The 25,191-nt window shown below is 38.5% G+C and overlaps 1 protein-coding gene across 1 annotated transcript in view; it reads left to right on the top strand.

Annotated features, from left to right (window-relative positions):
* The window catches only part of LOC127860908 (uncharacterized), a 345,694-nt gene that overhangs the window by 24,220 nt on the left and 296,283 nt on the right, over positions 1-25,191 (top strand). Inside the window, exons 12-17 of the mRNA XM_052399220.1 lie at positions 898-1,083; positions 3,188-3,367; positions 4,596-4,781; positions 6,644-6,829; positions 8,775-8,954; positions 20,605-20,790. Of these exons, the coding sequence (XP_052255180.1) occupies positions 898-1,083; positions 3,188-3,367; positions 4,596-4,781; positions 6,644-6,829; positions 8,775-8,954; positions 20,605-20,790 (1,104 nt within the window). The remainder of the gene's footprint in view (positions 1-897; positions 1,084-3,187; positions 3,368-4,595; positions 4,782-6,643; positions 6,830-8,774; positions 8,955-20,604; positions 20,791-25,191) is intronic.

The following is a 25,191-nucleotide window of genomic DNA, read 5'->3' as shown; positions in this document are numbered from 1 at the left end:
TCTATGAATTACTATGCTTGTGTTGTAGCGTAATATCACATGCTTGTCTTGTTTTAGCTTCAGATTAAACTTAATAAAGTATTTAACATTTGTTGAATTCCTTTTCTTGTTACCAGAACTGAAATGCATTTTACAAACAGCGGTCGAATCTTAAATTAAGAAAATCAACAGAGATTGCATCGTCTGATATATTCATAGTCCACAACATATCTTGTAGCAGAAAGCGTACCTGTTAAACTAACGTTGATGCTTCCGATATAAATTTGCTCACTGTATATATTAAAAGATTTTGATTCTTACAGTTTCAATAACTGTTGCTGTTTAGTGTGTCAATATGTGACGGTAAATGCAATCATTTTACCTATTTACTTATTTATGAAAATGCATGACCATCCGAATTGTATCCTTTACGATATTTAATTTAAGATTGTTCTGTGCAACAGCAAAAGTTTTATAATACATCCCCGGAGTTTTTTATTCGCCATATTTATAAATGTATATGTGTTTATGTGTTTCTGAGCAACACCATTTGCTGTTACTATACAATCGTCCGAAAAAGCATGTGGCATTTTAGTATATAAAACAGGCTACATTCTTTACGAGAAAATTTTAACTAGTACAAGCCAGACAACGGGAGAAATAGGAACGTTTTTTTTTAGACCTCCCCCATGGAGTTCACATTAAGAATCGTTAGACTTTTACAAATGTTTTATCGGCCATAGATAGCTTGTTGGATGGAATATTTTCTGGATTAGGAAAAAGCGTTGTGTTAAAAAGCAGTATAGTATAAAGAGTCCTTCGAATTGGGTGCGTCTTTATTCCACCGAATAACACAACAGTGCCATTCCCCATGGTACGTTCAATTATTTTCTACAAGTTGTTCTTTGACAACTCTAGATTGTGGCCTACCTACGCCTGTAGCAAACAGTGTGTACAGACTGAATGGAGAGAACAGAACCACTTACGGGAGCCACGTCAACTACAGCTGTGCAACGGGCTATTACCAGTCTGGGGGAGTGTCACAGCTCGAGTGTAACACGGAGGGTCAGTGGACAGGCAACCGCATTAACTGCACAATATATGGTAACTATGTTGTATGTGTACAATCTATGGTAACTCTGTTATCTGTGTACAAGTGTCGTTATTTATTATATTGTTGATTTTTTGTTACATTTATACTTATTTCACATATAGTTTTGTTTCCTAATTACATGATTTATGGTCAATATTTTGAACTTCTTTTATTGCAAGTTATGTTTCACATAGATGATGCTGCACATTTATTCTAATATGAGTTTTGTTTACTTACTATTCTATTGTCTCATTCAGTAATTTCCCAGCGTGCATCATCAAGGTTTATCAAAACCTTTTCTAATGATTTTTAGCTCGACTATTATATATAAAATATATATAGTGGAGCTATCCTACTCATCCCGGCGTTGGCGTTAGCGTCTGCGTCTGCGTTAGCGTTATCGTGCAAATGTTAAAGTTTTCGTACTTCCCCAAATATTTTCTTTGTCCCTTGATATATTGCTTTCATATTTTGCATGCTTGTTAACCAACATGACCCCAACCTATAAACAAGAGCAGACAACTCTTCAAAGCATTTTGTCATAACTATGGCCCCTTTTCCACTTACAATATGCAGCAAATGTTAAAGTTTGCGAACTACCCCGCCTATTTTCATTTTCCCTTGACATATTGCATTCATATTTTCCATACTTGTTAACCATCATGACCCAAACCTATAAACAAGAGCAGACAACTGTATCAAGCATTTTGACAGAATTATTGCCCCTTTTATACTTAGAATATGCATATTATTGATAAATCTATGTTCAAGTTTTTGTACTACCCCAAATTATATTTCCTATATCCTTTGACATATTTCTTTTTATTTTTTGCATACTTGTTTACCAACATGACCCCAACTTATAAACAAAAGCATACCACTGTATCAGGCATTTGACATAATTAAGGCCCCTTTTACACTTAGATAATTGAAAATTTTGCTTAAATTGCCATAACTTCTTTATTTGTGATCACATTTTATTATTACTTTCACAAAACAACACTTACCTGAATACCACAATGTATTCCACCCAAACAATACCCCACGCCCCTACCCAGAATCCCTCCCCCCAACCTCCCCCCCCATTTTTTAAAAACATTATCTAATAAATTACCACACCCCACATTATACCCCCCTCTCACCCCCACCCCCTTACCCCCATACCCCCCAATTTTTTTTTAAAACATCATCTAATAAATTACCACACCCCACATTATACCCCCTCTCACCCCCTACCCCCCCTACCTCCCTCCATTTTTTTTTATTTTTCCTTTTTAACCAGGTTTTCCGAAGGAAAAAACTGGTTATTAGATTGGCGAATGCGGGCGGGCTGGCGGGCTGGCGGGCTGGCTGGCGGGCGGGCGGAACAAGCTTGTCCGGGCCATAACTATGTCGTTCATTGTCAGATTTTAAAATCATTTGGCACATTTGTTCACCATCATTGGACGGTGTGTCGCGCGAAATAATTACGTCGATATCTCCAAGGTCAAGGTCACACTTTGAGTTTAAAGGTCAAAAATGGCCATAAATGAGCTTGTCCTGGCCATAACTATGTCATTCATTGTGAGATTTTAAAATCATTTGGCACATTTGTTCACCATCATGGGACGGTGTGTCGCACGAAAGAATCACGTCAATATCTCCAATGTCAAGGTCGCCACGACTAAAAATAGATTAAAAAAAAAAAAACTTACAAAGGGGGTTTATTTTGTTTTTTCATTTCAAAAGTTCAGTTTGACTTTTCTCCCTTTATCAGATTTTTTTTTCACAATGAAAACCTGGTTTTGTGACAATTTTGTCCCTTGTTTATTTTTGAAAGAACGTCTTATAAATTATTGAATATGAACAAGTTCCCCATGATGGCTTACGTTATACTGTCAAGCACTCGAATAGTCGAGCGCGCTGTCCTCTGAAAGCTCTTGTTGATATCATTCTTAATTGTAAAAACAATGATTTCGCTTGAAATAAGTTTTTCATCGTTTATATGTTCGTACAATTATTTAAAGTTCTTGATTATTTTTTTCCAATCATGTCTGATTATTTGTCACTTATATAATATACAGGTATTGTTTAGATATAAGTTGTGACCAGTCAACCTTGAGCTGTGTATTTCAGACTGTGGAGCCCCACCTACCTACAACCACACCCAGGTCAATGTGACGAGGTCAACGTACGGGTCCACAGTGTCGTACACCTGTAATACCGGCTACAACCGGACCTCTAGAGAGAACTCGGCCTTGATATGCAATGCTACTGGTCACTGGGACGGCACAGTAGACCCATGTTTACTTGTCGGTGAGCACCAACAGTTTACTGAGATTCTAGGTATTTTGACATTTAGTTATAATCCCACAAGAGTTTGATCTACCCAAGTTACAGTGAGTTATTCCACACCAACAGTGAGTTATACCCTATTACAATGTATACCACATGTCAAAGTTACAGTCATACTTTTTGATCAAAGTATTTAGCACAATATTGTCCAAAAAGTTCTGTTTGCTTTTTTATTTTCCAATATCTTAAAATATGTCTGTATAGCTTGGCAAATATGTTAAACTTTATAAGTCTCATGCAAAAGCAAATGATTGCTTTCGAAGATAATGCCATATTGTGATAATTGTGTTTACACATACTGGGGTACCAGTCTCCTCTCTTATACACAATGAGACCAAAGTCGTGTTCAAGCTTCAGTTTTAACTTTATAACGTTTTCAATTTTTGTTTAATTGCTTTTCTTGTTAGCAGAACTGTAATACTTTGTACATACAGCGGTCAAATCTTTATTTTATAAGAAAGTCAACTGAAATGGCATCATCTGTTCGATATATTATACATAATATATATTTTAGCTAAAATTTTCCTATTTGACTAACACTGACTCTGCCGATATAACCTTACTCACTGTATAGACTTACAGATAAGTTATTATTAAAGTGTTGGTTTTGTGAGTTGATTTTGTCATAATATGACGGAAACGGCAATCATTTAAGCTATATTCTTAATGATGGTAATTCATAACCATCCGAATTTTGTAATTAACGATATTTATTAATTAGCGTTTTATGTGCAACATCATAGGCTTTTATTTTACAACCACCTGCGTGCTATCATTCAATATATATTTATTTATATGTGTCCCTGAGCAACACTTGCTGTAATTGTAAAATCGTCAGGCAACCGTGTTGCATTTCAGTATATAAAACTAGCGTAACTCTGTAAAAAACAAACTAGTACACGCTAGACAACAGAAGAGATCGGACTTGTTGCATTAAGTTAGGGGACCTCCCCTATAGCGGGTCCATCAATATTCGTTAGACTGATTAAAATATCTTGTTGAACGCATGTATCTTTTTGATTCGAATATTTTGTTGACTTTGAAAGCGTCGATAGTGGTACATTGCATAATACGTTTCAATAATCGGTCCTTCTAGTTGGGTGCGTTTTAATGCCACCGAATTTCTCAACAGTGTCCATCTCCATTTCACGTTCAAGTAGTTCCACAAGTTGTTCTTTAACGGCTCTAGATTGCGGACTCCCTGCATATGTAGCAAACAGTGCGTACAGACTAAATGGAGAGAACAGAACCACTTACGGGAGCCACGTCAACTACAGCTGTGTAACGGGCTATTACCAGTCTGGAGGAGTGTCACAGCTCGAGTGTAACACGGAGGGTCAGTGGACAGGCCACCGCATCAACTGCACAATATATGGTAAGTATGTTGTCTGCGAAAGTGTCTTTGTTCATCAACATTATTTATACATTTATGCTCATTTGACCGGCTTCAACAAGACCTCCAGAGGAAACTCGGCCTTGACATGCAAAGCTACTGGTTTCTGGTACGTCACAGTAGCCCCTTGTTTACTTCACGATGAGCACCAACAGTTAACTGAGAGTCTGGACTTTTTAGCTCGGCTGTTTCCGGAGAAAACCCGAGGTATTGTCATAGCCAGCTCGTCGTCGTCGTGTCGTGTCGTCCGCGTCGTGCTAAAACCTTAACATTTTGTCAAGGTTTTGAACATTGGCTCTAAAATCAAAGTGCTTCAACCTACAACTTTGAAACTTGGTATGTAGCGGCACCTTGATTGTTCTACATGCCACACCTATTTTTGGGTCACTAGGTCAAAGGTCAAGGTCACTGTGACATGAATAAAAAAAATCTGACACGATTTCATTCATTGACAACTGCACCCGCAGCCGAGCGTGGCAGCCGTTGTGCGGTGCTCTTGTTACATTTAGTTATAATGCAACACAAGTTTGTCCTACCACAGCTATAATAAGTTATACCACACCAACAGTGAGATATACCCTATTACAGTGTATAATTACCACATGCTAAAGACACAGTCATACTGATCTATCAAAGTATTTACCACATTATTGTCAAAAAAGGCCCGTATGTTATTTTACTTCCCAATATCTCAAAATATGTCTTAATAGATTGACAAAAATGTAAACCGATATAAGATAGAATCTCATGCAGAATCAAATGTTTGCCGTTGATGTTAAATTTATACTGAAATAACCAATTGTGTTTTACCTACTGTGGTACCAGTCTCCTGTGTGATAGACAATTAGAACAAAGTGGGGTACTAGTATATTGTGCGATACGATCACCTGAACGGAAAACGTACCCCATTCACCGTCATGTTTTTTAAGTACATTCAGTTTTTCTTATTCTATGAATTACTATGCTTGTGTTGTAGCGTAATACCACATGCTTGTCTTGTTTTAGCTTCAGATTAAAATTAATAAAGTATTTAACATTTGTTGAATTACTTTTCTTGTTACCAGAACTGAAATGCATTTTACAAACAGCGGTCGAATCTTAAATTAAGAAAATCAACAGAGATTGCATCGTCTGATATATTCATAGTCCACAACAAATCTTGTAGCAGAAAGCGTACCTGTTAAACTAACGTTGATGCTTCCGATATAAATTTTCTCACTGTATACATTAAAAGATTTTGATTCTTACAGTTTCAATAACTGTTGCTGTTTAGTGTGTTAATATGTGACGGTAAATGCAATCATTTTACATATTTACTTATTTATGATAATGCATGACCATCCGAATTGTATCCTTTACAATATTTAATTTAAGATTGTTCTGTGCGACAGCAAAAGTTTTATAATACATCCCCGGAGTTTTTTTATTCGCCATATTTATAAATGTATATGTGTTTATGTGTTTCTGAGCAACACCATTTGCTGTTATTATAAAATCGTCCGAAAAAGCATGTGGCATTTTAGTATATAAAACAGGTTACATTCGTTTTGAGAAAAATTCAACTAGTACAAGCCAGACAACGGGAGAAATAGGAAAGTTTTTTTTGGAGACCTCCCCTATGGAGTTCACATTAAGAATCGTTAGACTTTTACAAATGTTTTATCGGCCATAGATTAGCTTGTTGGTTGGAATATTTTCTGGATTTGGAAAAAGCGTTGTGTTAAAAAACAGTATATTAGAGTCCTTCGAATTGGGTGCGTCTTTATTCCACCGACTAACACAACAGTGCAATTCCCCATGGTACGTTCAATTATTTTCTACAAGTTGTTCTTTGACAACTCTAGATTGTGGCCTACCTACGCCTGTAGCAAACAGTGTGTACAGACTGAATGGAGAAAACAGAACCACTTACGGCAGCCTCGCAAACTACAGCTGTGTAACGGGCTATTACCAGTCTGGGGGAGTGTCACAGCTCGAGTGTAACACGGAGGGTCAGTGGACAGGCAACCGTATCAACTGCACAATCTATGGTAACTATTTTGTTTGTGTACAATCAATGGTAACTCTGTTATCTGTGTACAAGTGTCGTTATTTATTATATTGTTGATTTTTTTTAACATTTATACTTATTATGCCCCCCTTTGGAGAAGAGGGGGTATATTGCTTTGCTCATGTCGGTCGGTCGGTCCGTCCACTAGGTGGTTTCCGGATGATAACTCAAGAACGCTTGGGGCTAGGATCATGAAACTTCATAGACACATTGATCATGACTCGCAGATAACCCCTATTGATTTTGAGGTCACCAGGTAAAAGGTCAAGGTCACAGGTGAAGGTCACAGTTACTGGAAATAGGCATTTTTAGGATTAGGCATGGTTCAAACAAGGGAAACAACTACCGTTTATGCATGTCCTTTTTATTACAGCATTTGCCTCCCTTTAATTCATTTAAAATCTCATTTTACAGCAGAGATTCCAAATTTGACCTCTTAATGAGCCCCATATTTTTTGACATATAGTTTTGTTTCCTAATTACATGATTTATGGTCAATATTTTGAACTTCTTTTATTGCAAGTTATGTTTCACATAGATGATGCTGAACATTTATTCTAATATGAGTTTTGTTTACTAACTATTCTATTGACCCATTCAGTAATTTCCCAGCGTGCATCATCAAGGTTTATCAAAACCTTTTCTAATGATTTTTAGCTCGACTATTATATATAAAAAATATATAGTGGAGCTATCCTACTCACCCCGGCGTCGGCGTTAGCGTCTGCGTCTGCGTTAGCGTTATCGTGCAAATGTTAAAGTTTTCGTACTACCCGAAATATTTTCTTTGTCCCTTGACATATTGCTTTCATATTTTGCATACTTGTTAACCAACATGACCCCAACCTATAAACAAGAGATGAAAACTCTATCAAGCATTTTATCATAATTATGACCCCTTTTCCACTTTCAATATGCAGCAAATGTTAAAGTTTTCGTACTACCCCATTTATTTTCATTGTCCCTTGACATTTTGCTTTCATATTTTTCATACTTGTTAACCATCATGACCCCAACCTATAAACAAGAGCAGACAACTGTATCAAGAATTTTGACAGAATTATTGCCCCTTTTATACTTAGAATATGCATATTATTGATAAATCTATGTTAAAGTTTTTGTACTACCCCAAATTATATTTCCTATATCCTTTGACATATTTCTTTTATATTTTGCATACTTGTTTACCAACATGACCCCAACTTATAAACAAGAGCATACCACTGTATCAAGCATTTGACATAATTATAGCCCCTTTTACACTTAGATAATTGAACATTTTGCTTAAATTGCCATAACTTCTTTATTTGTGATCACATTTTATTATTACTTTCACAGAACAACACTTACCTGAATACCACAATGTATTCCAACCAAACAATACCCCACGCCCCTACCCAGAATCCCCCCCCCAACCTCCCCCCCAATTTTTTTAAAAACATCATCTAATAAATTTCCCCCCCCCCCACATTATACCCCCCTCTCACCCCCACCCCCCTACCCCCATACCCCCCCCCCCCATTTTTTTAAAAACATCATCTAATAAATTACCCCACCCCACATTATACCCCCCTCTCACCCCCTACCCCCCTCCATTTTTTTTTTATTTTTCCTTTTTTATTTTTGAAAGATCGTCTAATAAATTATTGAATATGAACCATTTCCCCATGATGGCTTACGTTATACTGTCAAGCACTCGAATAGTCGAGCGCGCTGTCCTCTGAAAGCTCTTGTTGATATCATTCTTAATTGTTAAAACAATGATTTCGCTTGAAATAAGTTTTTCATCGTTTATGTGTTCGTACAATTATTAAAAGTTCTTGATTATTCTTTCCAATCATGTTTGATTATTTTTCACTTATATAATAAACAGGTATTGTTTAGATAGAACATGTGACCAGTCAACTTTAAGCTGTGTATTTCAGACTGTGGAGCCCCAACTACCTACAACCACACCCAGGTCAATGTGACGAGGTCAACGTACGGGTCCACAGTGTCGTACACCTGTAATACCGGCTACAACCGGACCTCTAGAGAGAACTCGGCCTTGATATGCAATGCTACTGGTCACTGGGACGGCACAGTAGACCCATGTTTACTTGTCGGTGAGCACCAACAGTTTACCGAGAATCTAGAAATTTTGACATTTAGTTATAATCCCACAATAGTTTGTTTTACCCAAGTTAAAGTGAGTTATTCCACACCATCAGTGAGTAATACCTTATTACAGTGTTAACCACATGTCAAAGTTACAGTCATACTTTATGATCAAAGTATTTACCACAATATTGTCAAAAGGTCCTGTGTTCTTTTTTACTTCCCAATATATTAAAAGATGTCTTACAAGCTTGTCAAATATGTTAACCTATATAAGTCTCATGTAAAAGCAATTGTTTGCCTTCGAAGATAAAGCCATATTGTGATTATTAAATGTGTTTACACATACTGGGGTACCAGTCTCCTCTCTTATAAACAATGAGACCAAAGTCGTGTTCAAGCGTCAGATTTAACTTTATAACGTTTTTAATTTTTGTTTAATTGCTTTTCTTGTTATCAGAATTGCAATACAATGTACATACAGCGGTCAAATATTTTTAATGTCATAAATACGTTACCTGCTATCTTATAGTGTTCTCCTTTCTAAGGGAAATTAAGTCATCCGAAATTTTAACTGGCAACCGGCTACCTCCATTCCGAAATACAGGCCAGGTTAAACATAGTGCAATGCAACCTAGGCAAAAACCGGTAACCAACCCTCAATATTCTTTCCGGATCGACCAGGTGTATACGTGTCTTTTTCGGCTCTGAATTGAAAATTGTTTGTATGCCCCTAGATCGAATGATCTGGGGCATATTGTTTTTGGACTGTCTGTCTGTCTGTATGTCTGTCTGTCTTTCCGTCATCTTGTCACACTGTCCCAAAACTTTAACCTTGGTTAAAGTTTTGCGATAACTTTTGAAACATTGAACATAGCAACTTGATGTTTGGCATGCATGTGTTTGTCATGGAGCTGCACATTTTGAGTGGTGACAGGTCAAGGTCAAGGTCATCTTTCAAGGTCAAAGGTAAAAAAAAATCAAAGCGGCGCATTTTGGGGCATTGTGTTTTTGACAAACACATCCCTTGTTTCGATCTATTTCACGTGGTGGATTGGGGTTTTGAATAGATAAATTGTGTTATTTATCTTTTTACTTCTCATTTGGATTAATTTATGTAGATTTAATGGAATGGTTGATTTCTACCATGCTGGGTGTTTTCAGGCGCGAAAGAGCACGTGCAAATCGTGTTCTTCTAATACATTGCGAGAACGTGCAAAGCGTGTTCTTCTTATGTGTAACGAGATTGTGCAAAGCTTGTTCTTCTAATTCATTGACATATTGTTTATCATTTTCTATTGTGTGCAATAATGATTTAAACGTTCCGTATGTCAATCTAATTGATGGTCTTTTTATTTTTTATCTGTTTTGAATAAACTTTTGTTTAATGTATGATCTACGGCAGTGTTATTATTCGTACAGTTGACTTTCCGGTTGTTGACAGTGAGCATGAATCGGATGCGGATAATGATACTGATCATTATTTAGCACCCATTCATCAGATGTACGAGCTCATGTTCCAGACTCTTGGCGAAGAGTATTGTTCACGACCTGTGGCGGTGTCTGCCAATTCGACCATCTCGGTTACTGAGCAGTTGGTTCGTACATTTGATCCTAACAGGGTTACTAAGGCGAGTTCCCGCCTTGATACACGTCTTCCGATTGGTGCTTCAGTTTAATCTGTGTTTCAGTCGTTGGAATCAATCAATAAAACAATTCCTAAACGAGGAGAGATACGTATAGTACCTAAAGATTTCTCCGAATCAAAAACTCAGGAACGTACTCGAAGCTATAAGCCTCCAGTACCTGATCCGTTTTCTGGTTTAGATTTCTCTAAATTACCTATTCAGGATCCTGACATGAATAAACTGTTGCTTACCATACCTAGTTTTTCAACATCGGTTTCGGTTCCTTATTCCATCTTAGAACAATGGGAAGGATGAGAGAGAAGAGCGTTATGTCTATCTAACTAAATAGACTTAATGCTAGCAACTATCTTGCGCCTTGTTTGTGATTGGTCAAATTCGGTTCCGGATGAACTTCAGGATTTATTGATACATTTATCCCGAACGACATTAAACTTTTCACATAATGCTGCTTCTTCAATGTCGGAGATGTTAAGGATTCGTAGAGATCTTATCCTTTCGTCTTTTCCTTAAGATTTTCTATTAGAGCCACGTATGAATTCGCTCATGGCAGCACCTCTCTCCTCAGGATTTCTTTTCGGTGAAAAGATACAAGAAGCAGTCACAGCTGATAAAAATGGTCAACTTCATGCTTCTCTTAAAATAACACTGGACACCGCCAAGGGGCCTTTAAAAGACCGGCTTCTAGACCACCGGCAGGTCCAGTAGTTAAGAAGGTTAAGAGGACTAATCTTTTCTCTAAAAATCTTCCTGGAATCCTCGGTCAGGTTGTAATAGATCTACTCCAAGTAACAGACAATCTTTTTCTCAGAGGTCCTCTTTTAGGAACCCTGCTAAAAAGAACAAACCTCAGCTAGATAAGAGGAATTCCAAACCTCCTGTTGGCAGGGGCGGGCCTCCTTCTTATCAGCCCTAGGTAACAACCCTTTCTACCACCATCTCCGCCGATGCCGGAAATACCAGTAGGAGCCAGACTTCTACATTTTCAAATCGATGGCTTCAAATTACTTCGGACGCTTGGGTTCATTCTCTTGTTGCAAAAGGCCTGACTTTTCAATTCGAGAACAGACCTCCTCTTTTACGCGTCCCCATAAAACTGGTATCTCCGCATCCTCATATTCCAGAGTCCATTCGTGTTCTTCTGGAAAACAGGCGGTAGAAAGGGTACAATATCCATATTCTCCAGGATTTTACAGTCGTCTTTTTCTTGTTCAAAAGAAAATGGTTCCTGGAGACCAGTAATAGACTTAAAAGCCTTCAACATGTATCTACTCAAACCAACTTTCAAAATGGAGACTCCGTCCTTCATACGGGACTCCATCAAACCTATGCACTCGGGGGTGTCCTTGGACTTGGAAGATGCATACTTCCATGTTCCTATACATTCCAACTACCGGAAGTACCTGCGATTCGCCTTTCAAGGCCAGGTCTACCAGTTCCGAGCGATGCCATTTGGGTTGGCAACGGCTTCACTAGTCTTTACCAACCTAATGGCTGCGGTCAGAGCACACCTCCGGGTACAGGGTATCCTTCTTCTCCAATATTTCGACGACTGGCTGTTACACCAGCTCGATCGTCATTTGCTTCTGCATCACATAGAATTCTTTTGAAAGGAACTCCTATTCTTAGGACTCCTTCTTAATGCGGACAAGTCAGATCTTATTCCTTCTCAAGATTTCACTTTCGTGGGAATGATTTTTTTGACTCGTGTCAATTGGGTCAGAGTTTCACGTTAACATATATCAGACCTTTTGCTGAAATTCAAATGGGTTTTGTCCCAATCTCATATAACAGCTCAAGAAGTCCTCTCTCTCAACGGTATCCTGAGCTCAGTAGCAGACTTTATGCAGTTGGGACGTCTGTTCCTTCGTTCTCTTCAGCATTACCTCTCAGCGTGTTGGAAATGGTCTCTGGACAATCTGTTTACAAAGATTTCAATTTGTCCAGTACTAGAACCCCATCTTCAGTGGTGACTAGACGAGGACAATCTCTTGGCAGGAGTACCCCTTCTTCCTCCGCAACCTTCTTTATTCCTAATTACGGATGCGAGCAAGGAAGAGTGCGGTGCTCATCTGGAACCACTCAGTCTGATAATTTCAGGGTCGTGGTCTCATCAGGAGTCACAGCTACATATCAACAATGTAGAAATGCGAGCAGTTTTCTAGCAGTATCTCATTTCCAGTCACGTCTTGGAGACTCGTGTGTGATGGTGTCAACAGACAACACGTCAGTCGTAACTTACATCCAGACACAGGGGCGAACACATTCTCACTTCCTGTATCTGGAAACCAAGGAATTACTTCTTCTCTGCAAGACGCTCGATATTTCTCTTTTGGAAAATATATTTCAGGTCGCCTCAACGCCCAGGCGGATGGGTTGTCTCGCAAACACTAGTTGCTACCATCAGAGTGGACACTTCATCAAGAAGTGACCAACCAGATCTTTCACATTTTCGGTTTTCCACTGGTCGATCTATTTGCGACCAGACACAACCACAGGCTTCCACTGTATGTCAGTCCAGTGTACGATCCAGCAGCGGGGGCAGTAGATGCGCTTTCGTTCGATTGGGATCAACTGGGCGCCTACGCCTATCCCCCACCCATTCTGATTCCCCAAATATTGGCGAAAAACAGGGTGAGTGCGTGTCGCATACTCCTGATTGCTCCTTGGTGGCCTAGGAGAGCTTGGTTCAACGATCTTCTCAGTCTCCTGTACGATTATCCCAGAAAACTCCCTTACAGGTCAGATCTTCTGTCTCAAAGAGGCAGACTACATGCGGATCCAGCAATGTTTTACTAACACGTTTGGCCATTATCAGGAAATCTCTGCAGAAGAAACGATTTTCTGTCAGGGCTTCAACCCTCGTTGCTTCGGCAAGGAGGAAGTCCACCAGAGCAGTCTATGATGCTCGCTGGAAACTCTTCTCTAATTGGTGTATTCTCTAATTGGTGTATTCGAGGGAAGATTGACCCCCTTAATCCCTCTGCTAGACGTGCAGCAGATTTTCTCATATAACTTTTTGATGATAAGAAACTTTCTCCATCAAAGGATACAGATCTATGATTTCGCATACTTTGGCTTTTACTAAGTCATCACAAGTATGTGCTGATCCAGCAATTTCGGAACTTATTCGAGCTATGGAACTCAAACGTCCTGTTTCTCGTACGCTTGCCACTAAATGGGATTTGGCTTGTGTTCTTGATTCTCTTACTAAGGCTCCATACGAACTTCTAGATCAAGCTTCTTTACAGTTCCTAACTTGGAAGACAGTTTTCCTTCTTACTATGGCTTCAGACAAAAGGAGAAGTGAAATTCGTGCTCTTTCTATCGAGGATGGTCATCTTCGTTTTGTTTCCTCAGATGGATCTGTAACGTATCTGTTATGTCAGCCAGGATTCCTTGCTAAGAATCAACTCCCTCTATGGGAAGGGGGATTTGTCTGCGGCTTCTATTTCTCGATTGGTAGCCTCGACCATAAGGCAGGCTTACTCTTCTCTGTCATCTAGGGATTTATCCCTGTTAACGAATAGACCGCATGAATTAAGAGCTTTTTCGGCATCGTGGGCGTATATTTATAATGTTCCACTTTATGGAGGAATCCGACCACCTTTTCCTCATTCTATCTTCGTTCTCTTGAGTGTCAACAGGACAATTTATATATGTTGGGTCCTTTTGTGGTTGCTCAAACAGTAGTTACTTCCATGGCGTAATGTACTGGTGCTATCCAGAAACTAAGTACAATACTGTTCTTACGAAGATTGTATAAGGACACATTTCGACTATCTCTGGCTGAAAAACTTGATTATCGGTTTTTGCTGTGATGAAAAATATAACGAGAACCCCCCGCCACAGCTCCAAAATCAGCTAGGGATAGCAGGTATGTATTTATGATATTAAAATAAATTTTTCTAAAATAAAATTCATTTTAATTACTAAATACTTACCTGCTATCGGTCCCACCTCCCAACCCCGCTAATCGTTTTATATTTTCATAATTAATTTGAAAAGGAAGATGAGTTACGGTTCTTGATTTCCGGTTAAGTTGCATTATACTGTGTTTAACCTGATCTGTTTTCAGTAGGAGAGGCGGCCGAATTCCTGCACTTGAAGATTTCTGGAGTAGCTAACCCTCATTGAAAAGGTATAGCTAGGGATAGCAGGTAAGTATTTAATAATTAAAATGAATTTTATTTTAGAAAAATTAGTTTTGCTCTTGTTTTTCATATAATCGACTACATGATGGTCGCAGATACAAGAGTTGATAAATACCCGGTGACTTCGCAGACCATGGTTAACAAGTTGCAGCATCAGTCACCAGGTACCGGGCAAGATGTCGACCGTACTGAGCTTATTAAATTCAACAGTCGGTCAACATCAGACCATATGGCGTCCCCATACGCCGGTCTTTGCCCAATTGCATTGGTCACGGACATTGACCACTGTCTGACGTCGGTTATCATCCGGTGACAACACTGGTCATGATATCACCGGTACGTCACCGAGGACGTTGATCACGGACCTTTTGCTCTGCGTTGATCGACGTCTGACCGGCCGGTCCGGTTCGGTCCGGTCACCGGTCCGGTTACCGGTCCGGTCACCGGTCCGGTCCGGTCACCGTTCATTACCAGTCCTGTCCGGTCAGGTCACCGTTCATCACCGGTCCGGTCCGGTCAGAAGAAGAAGTTTTTCATCATCATCGGACTATTCTCCTTCTTCGTCGAAGGACTCCTCATCGTCAACGAGCTGCCACCATAGATACAACAGGATAGACATCGGACACGCCTCTCCTTCATTGAACACAACAGGATAGTCATCGAAAACACCTCTCTTTCATTGAGCACAACAGGATAGACATCGGTCACGCCTCTCCTTCATTGAGCACAACAGGATAGTCATCGAACACACCTCTCGTTCATTGAGCAGTTCTCGGCGTCGATACGCTCTAAAGTATCACATCAAAGCTTACGGAGACAATATTGTAGGAGATCTTATTTCCAGCGTAGCCGAACAATATTTCGGCATCGCAGATATATGGGACGTCGCCACTCCTCACGTAGGCGTTAATGTACCTACTGGTCAAATCGACGAACTCCATTTTATTCCCTTACGGAATATCATGTCTCCATTCCACGTGTGTTGGTTCCGTTATGTCATCCACATATGTTACTGTCACCGAACTGTATTTGTATACGAACACTAGTTCGTTTAACTTTCAGGCTTCGGGATTAGGTGTTCATTTCTCCACTACGACTACAATGGACACTTCATGCCTATTAATACTGATAATCTACTGTTGTTTTCCGGTTAACAGTATTAGATGACTTCGTGGATAGTTATTATTCTGCACCAGATATTTCAATTCTGACGCAGTTATATTATACCGGTCCGATCACCGGACATCGGTCATATTACCGGTCATTGGTCACCGGACAGAATAAGTAGTCGTTCATCATCATCGGATTATTTTTCATCCTCTTCTTCGTTATCATCATCGGACTATTCTTCATCCTCTTCTTCGTCATCGAATGAATCTTTGTCGTCTGCTTTAATGATGTCTCATCGCAATCGGATTGGATTTTTGGCTCGCTCTTCTTTTCCGAGCAGTTCTCGACATTGATGTTAGACCATATGAATTCCACCATATTTCGGTCTTTAACTGGTAACGCCACCGGTCATATTATGACTGGCCAGTTCACCTGGTTACGGTTACCGGTCATTGACCGTTCCGGTTCGGTCACCAGTTACCAATCACCGGTATTCCACTGTGTTTTCATCGGTCAATTTTATTGTATCACGGGTATCTTCTAAATTACATAGTTGTATACCCCTGGCTATGATTGTAATGAATATAATATTTTATGGATTCAACAATCTACATGACATTTTGTGTTTTTCAATACTGATGTTCTACTGGCGACCGTTGGTTACCAAATCATTTCCGCTGACTTGGTCTATGGTTGATTTTCCTGATCAGCTATCCATTCTAGTGCTGGTTATGAATTACTAATACTAGAAGATTATGAAAAACCTATATCTGTTATTTCTACTTCTGTCTCAACCAGCTACATGCAGACTACTGGTCTTGCAGATGGTTCGGCTGAAGCGGGCTCGGAGTCTAGCATTTAGGTCGAACATAACTATTTGACCTCTATTAATCATGTCAATAATTTATATTCGAGACCCGAAGGATGATTTTTTTACCGCCTTTACCTGTCGGCTACAGACTTTGCAGTCACTGTTACGGAACAGTTGGGACACATACTTGACTCTAGCAGGATTAGCAAGACGACATTTCGTGTCGATTTCTGCTTTTCTATTGCTCCTACGACAGTGCATGTTTTCAAGTTACTGGAATCAAAAAGATTACTGACACTTTCGCTTCCTATGCCAGTTGTTGATACTACTCTGTCAGTTTTTTACTCCATGTTGGAGAATTGATAACTGAGAGAGTTCTGATACATAGGATTGCCTACCAGATTGACCGCATGACGGCTACAGTCTTGTAGATGGCTTGGGAGCTATTGAACTCAGATCTTAGGTGCAAAGGATCTGGAGGGACCCCATCTTCTCTTTCCATCTTAAATTTTCCCTTGTCGGAGACCATTTCATTAGAAAGAACAACCTTTCCCACTTAAATTTCTTCTTCTATTACACTTCTTGCCATAACATGCCGTCTTCCTATAACTGGTCGTATTCCTTTTGGAATTCGTCTGGTTAGGAGTCTTGAAGTAAAATGCTTAATCAAGCCAAATTTGAAGACTTCCAAGCATTTTACCGGCAAGGGTGGACTTTCTTAAGGTTACTCCTAGGGTTTTCATCTTTTTCCGCCACCACACCTCCGATGCCGGAGGAACCTCTTTCAATCATATTTCGTACTTCGCAAATCGATTACTAGACGACCTTTATTCTCCAGAATTTTAAAGGCGCCTTTTATTGTTTCAAGAAAAATGCTACTGTAAATCATAAATAATTGTTCAACACTTTCCTATTCTACCAATTTTCAAGTCTGTTGGGAGTGGGAAATTTCGGCTAGCCGTGATTTCTTTCCCCACCCATCCTTGACTAATGGTTCCGGCCACCGGTCGGTATTTACCGGTCCGGTCACCGGTCTTTTTCATGAGACGTCCTTTCTTACGTCCGTTTCAGCTTTATTTTTAAGTTTATTGAAATTAATCTCGGGATTATTCAATGACACAGATTTCTACCTTTTTGTCATTATTTCCCACTATTCAGTGGTGTCTAGACAAGAAGATTATCTTGGCAAGAATATAGTTAATTCTACCACAATCTTCTTTTCATCTTATACAGATGTGAGCAGGGAAGGTTAGGGACGATCAGCTAGAACAACTTATCCTGATATTCTCAATTATGTGGTATTCTAATGAACTAATGAATATCACCTGCACATCTACATCTTGTAAAGCGAGCAATTTGTTTAGCTGTTTTTCATTTACAACACATTTTCACGACTGCTTTGGGATGGTTTCAGCTAACACACATCGGTCGTGGTTTACTTCCAGACACAAAGGTGAACATATTATCACTCCTTGTATCTTGAAACCAGAAACTTATTTGTTCTTTGCAAGAACATCAATGTTTCTCTATCGTCTTACACATAAAAGGTCGTTTCAACGCCTTGTTGGATGTTTTGTCTTGCAGTTCTTGCAGCTTTTGTATACCTTGGTTTTTGTAAGTCATCACATCCTTCTTATTATGGCTTTTACCATACGGAGAAGTGAAATTCATGCTTTTTATGTTGAAGACGACCAATTTCAGTTGAATCTAATGTCGTCTTCACTTTGTTGTGTCAGCCAGGATTACTTACTCATATCAACTCCTCTATATGGCTTCTAAAAATCTTCAAGTTTTTAAGTTTTTCTTAAATTGGTAGACATGAAGATGAGGATAAACTTCTATGGCCAATCGGGGCTTTGAAGTTCTATCTCAGCAGTGTTAGTCCATTCGAGGTTCTAAAAAGACACTCTTCATTTCCCTTAAAAAGGAGGGGGAGATGTGTCTGCGGTTTCTATTTATCGGGATTAGACCTCGACAAAGGAAGGTTTACTCTTATCTCTAATCTAAGGATTCATTCCTTTTTAGGATCTGACCGCATGAATTAAGACTCTGTCTGTTTCGTATATTAATCACACCCCACTTTTTGACATGCTCCAAGCTGTTTTCTGTTGGAATCCGACCACATGTTTCATCTTTTTATCTTCTTTTTCTGAAGTGCCAACAATACTATTTGTATGTGTTTGGTCTTGTTGTGATTTCACTAACGGTAGTGTCTTCTTTACGACATAGACATATTTACTCTGTCCGAGACGTCACAGTTAATATCGTTTTAAAGAAGATTAGCTGATAACCCTTGTTTTATGTTTTGCTATCATTAGCTGATAACCCTTTTTAATGGGTTCAACTGTGATGGGAAAATATATACGAGCCTTCCACCGCAGCTGCAAAATCAGCTATTAGATAGCAAGTAACGTATTTATGACATTAAAACACATTTTTAAGTAAAATTCATTTTAATTATTAAATACTTACCAGCGATTGTTAAGTCCCAACTCCCACCCCGCTATTCGATTAATATTTTTGTATATATATTGAAAGAATATTGAGGGTTGGTTACCGGTTTTTGCCTAGGTTGCATTGCTCTATGTTTAACCTGGCCTGTATTACGGTATGGAGGTGGCCGATTTCCAGTTGAAATTCCGGATGAGTTAATTCCCATTGGAAAGGAGAAAGCTATAAGATAGCAGGTACGTATTTAATAATTAAAATGAATTTTACTAAAAAAAAATTGTTTTAAAAGAAAGTAAACCGAAATGGCATCATCTGATCCATATATAATACTTAATATATCTTGCAGCTAAAATTATACTTATTTGACTAAAACCGACTCTGCCGATATAAGCTTACTCACTGTATAGACTTACAGATTATTTATTATAAAAGTGTGAGTTTCGGGAGTTGATTTTATCATAATATGACGGAAACGGCAATCATTTAAGCTATTTTCTTAATGATGGTAATGCATGACCATCCGAATTTTGTAATAAACAATATTTATTAATTGGCGTTTTTGTGCAACATCATTGGCTTTTATTTAACAACCACCTACGTGCTACCATTCATTATATTTATTTTTTATGTGACTCTGAGCAACAATTGTTTGCTATTTTATTATGCCCCTTCGAAGAAGAGGGGGTATATTGTTTTGAACATGTCGGTCGGTCCGTCGGTCCGTCCGTCCGTCCGTCCGTCCGTCGGTCCGTTCAGGGAATGGTTTCCGGATGATAACTCAAGAACGCTTACGCCTAGGATCATGAAACTTCATAGGTACATTGATCATGACTCGCAGATGATTCCTATTGATTATCAGGTCACTAGGTCAAAGGTCAAGGTCACAGTGACTAGAACCAGTAAAATGGTTTCCGGATGATAACTCAAGAACGCTTACGCCTAGGATCATGAAACTTCATAGGTACATTGATCATGACTGGCAGATGACCCCTATTGATTTTGAGGTCACTAGGTCAAAGGTCAGGGTCACAGTGACAAAAAACGTATTCACACAATGGCTGCCACTGCAACTAACAGCCCATATGGGGGCATGCATGTTATACAAACAGCCCTTGTTATTGTAAAATCGTCGGACAATCGTGTTGCATTTCAATATATAAAACTAGCTAAAATCTGTAAGAAAACAAACTAGTACACGTTAGACAACAGATGAGATCGGACTTGTTTCATTAAGTTATTGGACCTCTCCTATGGAGGGTCCATCATTATTCGTTTGACTGACTAACATATCTTGTTGAACGCATGTATCCTTTTGATTCGAAGATTTTGTTAACTTGAAACGCGTCGATTGTGTTAAATTGCAAAATACGTTTCAATTATCGGTCCTTCTAGTTGGGTGCGTCATAATGCCACCGAATTACGCAACAGTGTCCATTCCCATTTTACGTTCAAGTAGTTCCGACAAGTTGTTCTTTGACGACTCTAGATTGCGGACTCCCTTCATCTGTGGAAAACAGTGTGTACATACTTATTGGGGAGAACAGAACCACTTACGGGAGCTTCGTCAACTACAGTTGTGCAACGGGCTATTACCAGTCTGGTGGAGTGTCACAGCTCGAGTGTAACACGGTGGGTCAGTGGACAGGCAACCGTATCAACTGCACAATCTATGGTAACTATGTGGTCTGCGTAAAAATGTCGTTGCTAATCAACATTATCTATACATGTATACTCATATGACCGGCTACGACTGGACCTTCAGAGGGAACTCGGCCTTTACATGCAATATTACTAGTCACTGGGACGCCACATTGGGACCTTGTTTGCTTGTCGGTTGGCACCAATAGTTTACTGAGAGTCTGGACGTTTTTACATTTAGTAATAATGCAACACATAGAGAATACTAGGTTAGCGTTGAATACAGAGAAGTTTATGTTGCGAGGCTTAGAACGCCGGAAGCGCGAGCCTTGGCGAGATCTTTCGATGTTCGAGCCGAGCAACATAAACTTCTCTGTATTCAACGCTAATCCTAGTATTCTATTTATCCCATTTTATTTTTTCAACGTGACATTTAACATAAATAGATCTAATGACCTTAACAATAATATTAATTCAGTCATAAAAGCGCTTAAAATCTAACAAATGCAACCATGCGTAGTGATGTACATGTATTTGTTCTGGTACGCAAAATAGTCTTTAAAAAATTCACACACAAACTGTAAAACAAGTAAAATATCACCATATGCCTACATTCAATTTTACGCAGTATGCGAATTTTAATACATTACGACCGCGAAAAGATGATTTTACTTTACTATAGTTCATTTTATTTTCGAAAGAAAATGATCAAAATCCAATATGGCGGCAATTGCTCCTGACAAAATGCTGTCGATGTCAACATACATGTAGGCCTACACCATCGACGACCTTGTTTTGGCTACCATAACTTTAAATGTCGCTTTTTATGATTTTTGACTGGCGTGACTTTGTACAGGTCTGTCAATACTAAATAAACTGTACGCTGAAGTTTCTTTAGCTATCGACGACCTTGACAATTTTGACGAGTAAACAGACCATTGCAGCGACTGACACGTTATTTGACAAAATATACAGGGCAATACCTTTTCCGACTTCGGACGACGAATTTAAGGACGCGCAGAACGTGTTTTTTATATAATGTTATGGGTATGCCGTGTGTGATCTGATGCACCAATGGCGCCCATGTTTAAATCATTTCCCCGAGAACAGGGAACGACAAAAGTACAAACGTAAGAACTAGTATTTTACCTTTAATTATCCTTTAAAATCCATCTAATAATCCATTTAACTCAATAATTGACGATTTTGCATCTAGGGTCTTTAATAATTATTTAAGCATAGTTAAATAAAGACCCTTATGCCATTCTATCACTTTATTCAAATGAGTTTAGGAACGCGATAAACTTTCTTCTTCGTCACACGCTACGTCATGTACTCTACATTACTGCTGTTCAAATGAACCGGAGCAGTTTATCTTATAATAGCCGTTGGTAAACTCGGTTGCATTTGCAGATTTCTGCATACAAACATAATTATGTTTAAACTTGCACAATGTTTTATTTATCTATGGTAAATGCCCTTATTGTACGAAAAAATAATTTTATATATAAATACACAAAGAATGGAAAACATTCCAGTACACAACAGATAAATGAGTAGAAAATACCCGTGTACAACATGGGACGTTCCCAATTCCAGTGTGGTGCTATTTTACCATACTTTACACAGCTCTATGACTAACGTGAATTAAATAGGAAAGCAAACATAGCAGATTATTCATGAACTGTGCGAATGGTTACATTCGTTAGATTTTAAGCGATTTTTAAGAATTTATTAAAATAATTTTTAGGCTAAGGTTATTAAATCTAGTAATGTTAAATGTCACGTTGAAAAAAAAATCAAATGGGATAAATAGAATACTAGGATTAGCGTTGAATACAGAGATGCATACATAATAGGCACATTTTCTTCTAATGGGTGACCTTAAAATTCGATCAATGAACCAAACAATATCGACCTAATTTTAACGCATATCGCATGACGTCATTTAAAAAGTAGTCCGTTCACGCGACAGGTATATTCCACATGTGTTGAATACAAGCAGGTATATTCCACAACGTGTTATACCGTCAATGTCGCGGTGAAAATGGGATAAAAGTTTGTCCTACTATACCCACAATGTGTTATACAGCACCACCAGTGAGAACTACCCTATTCAAGTGTTTTAATACCACACGTCAAATTCACAGTCATACTTTTTTATTAAAGTATTTACCACATTATTGTCAAAAAGACACGTTTGTTATTTTACTTCTGATATCTTAAAATGTCTTACAAGCTTTGCAAATATCTTAACCTATATAAGACAGAAACTCATGCAAAATCAAATATTTCCATTCAAAGATAATGCCATATTGTGATGATTGTGTTAATACATACTGGGGTACCAGTCTCCTGTGTGATACTCAATTAGAAAGAAGTTGGGTATAGTCTATTGTGCGATACGATCACCGAACCTGATAACATACCCCATGCAATTTTTATGTCTTGTTAAGTTTATTGGTTTTCAGATTTTATGATTATTATGTTCATGTTGCAGCGTAGTTACAAGAATAAAAAAATCCTGTCTATTTAAGCTTCAAATTTAACATATTAACGTATTTAAATTTGTTGAATTGCTTTTCTTGTTACCAGAACTGCAATACAGTTTACATATAACGGTCAAATCTTTCATTAAGAAAAACAAATAAATTGCATCATCCGATCCATTCATAATACATAACATATCGTGTTGAATATACTATACCTATTTTACTAACAATGATGCTGCCGATATAAACTTGCTTACTGTATATACTAACAGATCGTCATTTTTAGCTCGACTATTATATATCAAATATATATATAGTGGAGCTATCCTACGCACCCCGGCGTCGGCGTTAGAGTTAGCGTTAGCGTCTGCGTGCAAATGTTGAAGTTTTCGTACTACCCCAAATATATTCTTTTTCCCTTGACATATTGCTTTCATATTTTTCATACTTGTTTACCAACATGACCCCAAACTATAAACAAGAGCAGACAACTCTATCAAGCATTTTGTCATAATTATGGCCCCTTTTCAACTTAGAATATGCAGCAAATGTTAAAGTTTTCGTACTACCCCATTTATTTTCATTGTCCCTTGACATATTGCTTTTATATTTTGCATACTTGTTTCCCCAACATCACCCCAACCTATAAACAAGAGCAGACAACTCTATCAAGCATTTTGTCATAATTATTGCCCCTTTTATACTAAGAATATGCATTTTATTGATAAATCTATGTTAAAGTTTGCGTACTACCCCAAATATTTCCTATATCCTTTGACATATTGCTTTTATATGTCGCATACTTGTTTATTAACATGACCCCAACCTATAAACAAGAGCAGACCACTGTATCAAGCATTTTGACATAATTATGGCCCCTTTAACACTTAGATAATTGAACCTTTTGCTTAAATTGCCATAACTTCTTTAATTTATGATCACATTTTATTATTACTTTGACAAAACAACACTTACCTAAATACTACAATGGATTCCACCCAAACAATACCCCACGCCCCTACCACAATCCCCCCCAACCTCAACCCCCCCCCCCAATTTTTTTTAAACATCGTCTAATAAATTACACCACCCCACATTATACCCCCTCTCACCTCCACCCCCCTACCCCCCACCCCCACTTTTTTATTTTAAACATCGTCTCATAAATTATCACACCCCCTCTCACCCCCTACCTCCATACCCCCCCACCTCACCCCAATTTTTTTAAACATCATCTAATAAATTACCCCACCCCACATTATACCCCCCTCTCACCCCAACCTTCCTACCCCCCCCACCTCCCCCCAAAAATATTTTTTAAACATCATCTTATAAATTACCTAACCCCCCTCTCACCCTTCCTACCCCCCCTACCCCCCCCTACCCTCCCCTCCTTTTTTTTCCTTTTTTTATTTTTGAAACATCGTCTAATAAGTTATTGAATATGAACAATTTCCCCATGATGGCTTACGTTATACTATCAAGCACTCGAATAGTCGAGCGCGCTGTCCTCTGACAACTCTTGTTATAGTGTGAGTTTAAATAATATTGTATGTTTATTTTGTCATTATGCGACTGCAAAGGCAATTATTTAAGCTATTATCTTAATGATAGAAATGTATAACCATTCGAATTTTGTCATTAACAATATTTATCAATTAACCATTTTGTGCAACAGCATAGGCTTTTATTTTACAACCATCTGAGTTTTACGTCAGTATATTGTTTTATATGTGTCTCTGAGAAACACTTTTTGATGTTATTATAAAATCGTACGACAACCGATTTGCGTTTCAGTATATAAAACAAGCTAAACTCTTTGTGAAAAATGTTCACCTTATACACGCTAGACAGCAGAAGAGATCGGACTTGTTGCATTAAGTTAGGGGACCTTCCCCTAAGGCGGCCCCATCAATATTAGTTAGCCTGCCTAAAATATCTTG

This window comes from Dreissena polymorpha, chromosome 15, assembly GCF_020536995.1.
Source record: "Dreissena polymorpha isolate Duluth1 chromosome 15, UMN_Dpol_1.0, whole genome shotgun sequence".
NCBI lineage: Eukaryota > Metazoa > Mollusca > Bivalvia > Myida > Dreissenidae > Dreissena > Dreissena polymorpha.
This window is presented reverse-complemented; position numbering and strand designations above follow the sequence as displayed.